General features: G+C 36.5%; 1 protein-coding gene across 1 annotated transcript in view; it reads right to left on the bottom strand.

Moving 5' to 3' along the window:
- Window positions 1-495: 495 nt before the first annotated feature.
- LOC111627687 overlaps window positions 496-7,933 on the bottom strand; it is a 10,152-nt gene continuing 2,714 nt past the window's right edge. Inside the window, exons 2-3 of the mRNA XM_023371302.1 lie at window positions 1,194-1,343; window positions 496-1,120 (exon numbers count right to left, since the gene is read on the bottom strand). Of these exons, the coding sequence (XP_023227070.1) occupies window positions 878-1,120; window positions 1,194-1,343 (393 nt within the window). The 3' untranslated portion in view covers window positions 496-877. The remainder of the gene's footprint in view (window positions 1,121-1,193; window positions 1,344-7,933) is intronic.

Consider the following 7,933-nt stretch of genomic DNA (forward strand, 5'->3'; position numbering starts at 1 on the left):
AAACCACGACTAATTTGAGGTGGAGAGCATATATTTTAAATTAAATGAATTAAACATATGATTAAAAATTGCAGGCCGGCATTATTACGATCTCACAATAAATAATTGCTCGTTGTTTTATGCATTAATTCGGGTATTTACTTGTGTTAATTTAGCGTGTACTATAATATATTTTTAGAATTAAAATGGGCATTTTTCGGGTTTAGAAATGCATTAATTTACTTTACCTTATTCCTTATGGAAAGAATTGCTTTAGAACTTGAATGCCCTCTAGGAACGAATTGAATTAGAGTTCTGAGTTACCACCGTATATGATATTTCATTATTGTTGTATATACTGTACAGTACAATTTTAATTTACATAAATTTTAATGCTCAATCAGTTATTATAATTGGATGAAAGCATATTTAATCTTCATTCTTATGCTCCCAGATATAACACGGTAATTATTAATACCTTAAAATATTTTATTATTTAACTATATAATGTACAGGTTTAGCAGTGGTAAAATATGAGGTAATTTTATTTCTATTACAATAAAAATAATGATAAAAAAATAGCTTCAGCTTGAGCATAATCTTATGTAGCAAGTTTATTTTAGATTGTTTCCGCTCTCTGGCATCGCAAGGACATTTTTCCATGTCCCTCATTGGTTCGGGCAGGCCCAAAACTGTGACTGCCAAATGATGAAAGACGAAGATTGAGGTACCCGAGACATATCACACATGAAAAATTCCTGGTTTTGCTTGCCAGGATTAAATTCTGGGTTCCCAGAGCGATAGAATGAAGCGGCCGTAGGATAAAGCTGATTATTTACATAAACATTATCAACAGGAAAAATTTGAGATCAGTAACGTACCTTCAATAAATCAGTCATCATAAAGGAGAGTCAATCTTCTGCCATACTGCTGCAACTACTGAAGTACCTTTCATTGTTTTGCTTTTAAAATTGTTTTGAATAAAAATGGGTCTTTGCACTTCCAATTTCCTATGTTCAGAGTTCCACACGAGTTTTAAAGAATATTTTTCCGCTACTTTAGCTACCATCTTGTAAAATTCACCGTTGATATTATCTACATAGAATACATACGCATTTTTCTTCATCAAAGCAAATATTCTCTGCAATAAGAATGAGCAAAGATAAGCGCTTACTTAATGTAAGTAGGCCTACAGTTTCGATACAATGACTTACATGTAAATATTCCATATTACGCTTGCCATCACAGGGTACTGCCGATACAAACTTGACCATGTTGACGACGTCAGCCTCAGCGATGACTTGCTTCACATTTGATTCTAGAGGCTTACACAGATTAGCCTCTACCAGATCAAAGTCGAAAACCTGAAAACTATTGTAAGTACTNTGGCTCCTATTTAAGTGTTAGAAACGTGAAAAAACCCGAAAAACTCAACGTTTGGTGGGGCCCGAACCACGACCACTACCAGCGTTCAGAGGTTTTATCAACTCGGCCCCACCGGCAGATCATGATAAAAGGAGCATATTGTAATGCCAAACGTGCAAATTAATTTTAAAAATACTTCAATAAATTGTCTGATTATAATAGAACGTTTCATTGATACGAATTTAAACTAAATCTACTTTGTTTTATTTGTTTTTGTTTCTTTCCGGTTTATGGGCTCTTAGAGTGCCATTTTTCAACATGCCCGGCCCACAATGGGATCGGCCAAGTGGTAAGGGAAGGGAAGAACAACCCACGTAAAATTCCTCGAGTTCTCTGTCCCGGATTCGATGCCGGATCCCCAGAGCGACAGGCTATTCTTAACTAAGTATTTAGCGAGCCATTCGTTATACCGCAAAATTAATGCCAAATGTTTGAAATTCAAGATTTTAAGGACCGGTGCCGATAATTGAGAATGTAGTTAATTATTCACGTTTCAATTTAAGTCAATTATTCGTGCCTTTGAAGGAGATAAAAGCGTCATTCATAGATATATACAGTATTACGATTATGGCTCCATCCAACGAGGAAATTAGAAAATTAAACCATTTATCAAATTTGTGTGACTATTTTGCATTATGTCTCGAGACTAGATGAGTGGATGACCAAAAATTTGAAACTTGACAGGTTTAATGTTTTTTTTTTTCAATTTAAATATTTTTTTTAAATGAAGAAATTTCTCATAATTCAGCAAAATTCTGGTCCCCTTAACCCAGAGTTGTCAAACCTTTTTTCCTAATGGGTCGAATTACAAATTTAGGTATATTCAGCGAGCCACAAAGGTACTTTATATAAGTATATGCTTTTAATTAGAGTTAGGATGTTAAGTAAAAAATAAATAAAACACGTATTTAAGGTAACAAAAACATCTAATTGAACAAATTCAATTAATTATAGTTAGCGGGATGGATGAGCCTATTCCCGCACATATTCTCAAATCTTGAAACCAAACTGGAAACAGCCACCCTCATTTTCTCTCCACATTGATTTTCCTGCAATGCTTAGTTTTTATCACAGCGTCAAACTCAGCTTCGCACAAATAATTGTCGCAAATAAAATTAAGATTTTCTGAGCTTTACCACGGAGAAGAGATTTTCATCTTTCTCTAATATCCAAAATTCAGTCAATTCCATGCTGCTAAATTTTGTTTTTAACGTATTGTCGCAAGACAATAAGATTATCTTCTTCTGCAGCAGTAAATTCAGATGGAACACTGGCATTAAATGGATCTTGGATCCATTCAAATTTTTTGATATTATCATATTGAAAATATTTCTCAAACCTAGTAATAAGCTGTTATGTTTTCAAAAATTGATTTCACACCTCAAGAGAAATCAACTCCATTGGAAGTCAAACACTGTTGCAACAAGGGAAAACATCCTTTCCTCCGTCTTCGTTTAATTTTCTTTTCCATAGTTTTGATTTCTTTTATAAAAGCTGAAATTTTCTCAATCGACTTTAAAAAATGCATTTTGCTTCCCTGCAGGGAGAGATTCAGAGCATTGAGCTTTTCAAAAATATCACATAAATATGCCAATTTTACCAAAAAATCTTCAATCACAAATATTTCCTCACAAAATTTTCGGCATACTTGTGGTCTTCCTCTTTAAGAAAAATATAAATTTCCTGTCGCAGACAAAACATTCTCGAAGTGCTGTATAACAACAAAGACTTATGCTTGGATCCCATATCCTCACATAGTTTTTTGAAAAATCTTGTCTTCACCGACCTAGTTTTTATAAAGTTTACTGCATTAACTACATATTCTAAGGCCTGGTTCAATGTAGGACTCAGATATTTTGATGCGAGTGCTACCCTGTGAATAACGCAATGAGTTCACAGTGCATCAGGGTGCTTCGAAAAAGTGCTTGTAATCCTTCATAACATCCGGACATAGAACGAGCACCATCAGCATAGCATACCAATGCATTTGGTCCACTCAAATTATTTTCGGAAATAGAAATATCAAGGATCTCGAACAAGTCTTGAGCCATCATCATCAGCAGTGATACTTATACAGAAGAGAAAGGTCACCGATCGTAATGTTCACCATATCTACAGCAGCCGATAGATTTTTTGCGATGGTATGAGGCTTTTTACATTTTGCGATTCTATATGCCACTTTTATTACCGAGTTAATGATTTGCATCAGGTCTGCTAGATGTCGCATCTTATCACATTGAATTGAAAGTGAAAGTAAAATTATGAAAATTTTATATTTCGCGGCGCCCCTTGAGGAAGCCACGGCGCACACTTTGGGAACCGCTGTACTAGTCTTTATTCTAAGAATGTTAGTTAAATGGGAATCACTGGACCTATTTATTTCAGCAGTTTTGATGCTTTTCATGTACGAAAAAAATTGTTCACAACAGTATGTACTACTCCACAGGCATAACAGTTCTCTAGATAAATTGACAATTTCATCAAATTAGAAAGAAATAAAGAATAAAAAGCTCCTTCCACTTAGGCATTAGGCTGTATACACATTAGGCGTTTTGAAGCGCGCGCTGTGGTAACGCGCATTTTAAAGAACCAAGAGTTCCGCATAGGTATACAAATTCAAACGCGCGCTTCTGTCCAAGCGCGCATTGATAAATTTTAGGTTAGAACGCGCGTTTCGCAGGCGTCAGCCGCGCGCTTTGAGATACATGCGCTGCGATGTTGTACATTCGATCGCGCGCTTTCGGGTAGAGTGGACGCTCGTTGGCCGAAATGGAGAACGATCATTTCGATACTGATCTGTTTATTGATGAAATATAAAAGAGACCAGCCATCGTCAAATGCTTTTTTAGACATTCTAAAATAATTGAAAAACTTGGGTTCATATTGTCTTAATTTTAGATACAACGTCACAAACATTCCATGAGTCAGTCTATCTGGTAATATTGGGTGCACCCAAAATTCTCTTTGCCTTTGTTATCGTCTTTTATAGCGACGATAGAGGAGCCACACACAAGCAATTACTTTCACGTCCATTTCCAAACTAAGCCAGTGCGAACGGTCTCCCAACGCCAAGCTAAACGCGCGGTGTGTACGCTGCTAACGCGCGTTTAACCCAAATGTGTACTAGCCCTTAGGTCTAGCCTCGAGTCACTAAAAATGGCCGACACTCTTGAAAAGATGGATAATGTGTCGTTTCATCCGCCTGATGAAAGATACTCGTGCTTTATCACTAACAGGCCCACCAGTGGCCAAGCTGTCTTCGTACCCTGAACACTGGGAGTTCAGTCGTGGGTTCGCGCCTCGCTCGGACGTGCTGACCACGTGGAGTTTTTCCGGGTTTTCTCCACATCTGTAACGCCTAAATAGGGGGGGCCAGTTTTCCTTAAAAGATCTGCATGAAGATGCCTTCCGGGAGGTCCTTAAAACACCTCCCGGAAGGCATCTTCATGCAGATCGCCCAAGTGTTGCGTTTCCATGACTTAACAAACAACAACAACAACATTTATCACTAACAAACAACATTGCTTCGTTACAAAACTCTTTGAAACCGAAACAATCAGAATGACAGACCACGCCACCTACTTTTTTGATTGGAAAATTACAAATATGTCACCAATTACGTCATTACGANCTTGTAATCCTTCATAACATCCGGACATAGAACGAGCACCATCAGCATAGCATACCAATGCATTTGGTCCACTCCAAATTATTTTCGGAAATAGAAATATCAAGGATCTCGAACAAGTTTTGAGCCTTAGCATCAGCAGTGATACTTATACAGAAGAGAAAGATCACCGATCGTAATGTTCACCATATCTACAGCAGCCGAAAGCAAGCAATTACTTTCACGTCCATTTCCAAACTAAGACAGTGCGAACGGTCTCCCAACGCCAAGCTAAACGCGCGGTGTATACGCTGCTAACGCGCGTTTAACCCAAATGTGTACTAGCCCTTAGGCCTAGCCTCGAGTCACTAAAAATGGCCGACACTCTTGAAAAGATGGATAATGTGTCGTTTCATCCGCCCGATGAAAGATACTCGTGCTTTATCACTAACAGGCCCACCAGTGGCCAAGCTGTCTTCGTACACTGAACACTGGGAGTTCAATCGTGGGTTCGCGCCTCGCTCGGACGGGCTGACCACGTGGAGTTTTCCGAGTTTTCTCTACATCTGTAACGCCTAAATAGAGGCCAGTTTCCCTTAAAAGACCTCCCGGAAGGCATCCCCAGGCAGATCGCCCAAGTGTTGCGTTTCCATGACTTAACAAACAACAACAACATTTATCACTAACAAACAATATCGCTTCGTTACAAAACTCTGAAACCGAAACAATCAGAATGACAGACCACGCCACCTACTTTTTTGATTGAAAAATTACAAATTATGTCACCAATTACGTCATTACGACGTCAAAGTATATCCAGTGAAACGAGAATAATTTTTACGACATATTTTACCAAAATAAATAAGATGTACCTAATTTAGGGTGTAGTGGGCCACATCAAAATATTAAGTGTTGGACATCCCTACCTGTTCGAGTGTCTGGTTTACAGAATACTGGTTTTATCTATTCGGCAAGACTCTGTTGCTAACAGGAAAATATGATGCACAGGGGCAAACCACGACTAATTTGAGGTGGAGAGCATATATTTTAAATTAAATGAATTAAACATATGATTAAAAATTGCAGGCCGGCATTATTACGATGTCACAATAAATAATTGCTCGTTGTTTTATGCATTAATTCGGGTATTTACTTGTGTTAATTTAGCGTGTACTATGATATTTTTAGAATTAAAATGGGCATTTTTCGGGTTTGGAAATGCATTAATTTACTTTACCTTATTCCTTATGGAAAGAATTGCTTTAGAACTTGAATGCCCTCTAGGAACGAATTGAATTAGAGTTCTGAGTTACCACCGTATATGATATTTCATTATTGTTGTATATACTGTACAGTACAATTTTAATTTACATAAATTTTAATGCTCAATCAGTTATTATAATTGGATGAAAGCATATTTAATCTTCATTCTTATGCTCCCAGATATAACACGGTAATTATTAATACCTTAAAATATTTTATTATTTAACTATATAATGTACAGGTTTAGCAGTGGTAAAATATGAGGTAATTTTATTTCTATTACAATAAAAATAATGATAAAAAAATAGCTTCAGCTTGAGCATAATCTTATGTAGCAAGTTTATTTTAGATTGTTTCCGCTCTCTGGCATCGCAAGGACATTTTTCCATGTCCCTCATTGGTTCGGGCAGGCCCAAAACTGTGACTGCCAAATGATGAAAGACGAAGATTGAGGTACCCGAGACATATCACACATGAAAAATTCCTGGTTTTGCTTGCCAGGATTAAATTCTGGGTTCCCAGAGCGATAGAATGAAGCGGCCGTAGGATAAAGCTGATTATTTACATAAACATTATCAACAGGAAAAATTTGAGATCAGTAACGTACCTTCAATAAATCAGTCATCATAAAGGANATGACTTAACAAACAACAACAACAACATTTATCACTAACAAACAACATTGCTTCGTTACAAAACTCTTTGAAACCGAAACAATCAGAATGACAGACCACGCCACCTACTTTTTTGATTGGAAAATTACAAATATGTCACCAATTACGTCATTACGACGTCAAAGTATATCCAGTGAAACGAGAATAATTTTTACGACATATTTTACCAAAATAAATAAAATGTACCTAATTTAGGGTGTAGTGGGCCACATCAAAATATTAAGTGTTGGACATCCCTCCCTGTTCGAGTGTCTGGTTTACAGAATACTGGTTTTATCCATTCGGCAAGACTCTGTTGCTAACAGGAAAATATGATGCACAGGGGCAAATCATGACTAATTTGAGGTGGAGAGCATATATTTTAAATTAAATAAATTAAACATATGATTAAAAATTGCAGGCCGGCATTATTACGATGTCACAATAAATAATTGCTCGTTGTTTTATGCATTAATTCGGGTATTTACTTGTGTTAATTTAGCGTGTACTATGATATTTTTAGAATTAAAATGGGCATTTTTCGGGTTTGGAAATGCATTAATTTACTTTACCTTATTCCTTATGGAAAGAATTGCTTTAGAACTTGAATGCCCTCTAGGAACGAATTGAATTAGAGTTCTGAGTTACCACTGTATATGATATTTCATTATTGTTGTATATACTGTACAGTACAATTTTAATTTACATAAATTTTAATGCTCAATCAATTATTATAATTGGATGAAAGCATATTTAATCTTCATTCTTATGCTCCCAGATATAACACGGTAATTATTAATACAGTAGACCCCCCTATAACGCTTAGATACGTTCCACGCTAACCGAAAATTACGTTGTAGGAACGATTAAATACATGAGCCAATCGCAGCCCGATAGGTGGGAACTTTACGGACTAAGGCTGTTCGAAAGGTTTTCTTCTATAAAATTAACCGATTCTAGACTAATTCCACTCAACATTTCCAAAACACGTATAATTTTTTGGGAG

Source organism: Centruroides sculpturatus, unplaced genomic scaffold, assembly GCF_000671375.1.
Source record: "Centruroides sculpturatus isolate CEXI.00-Female unplaced genomic scaffold, Cexi_2.0 scaffold546, whole genome shotgun sequence".
Lineage (NCBI taxonomy): Eukaryota > Metazoa > Arthropoda > Arachnida > Scorpiones > Buthidae > Centruroides > Centruroides sculpturatus.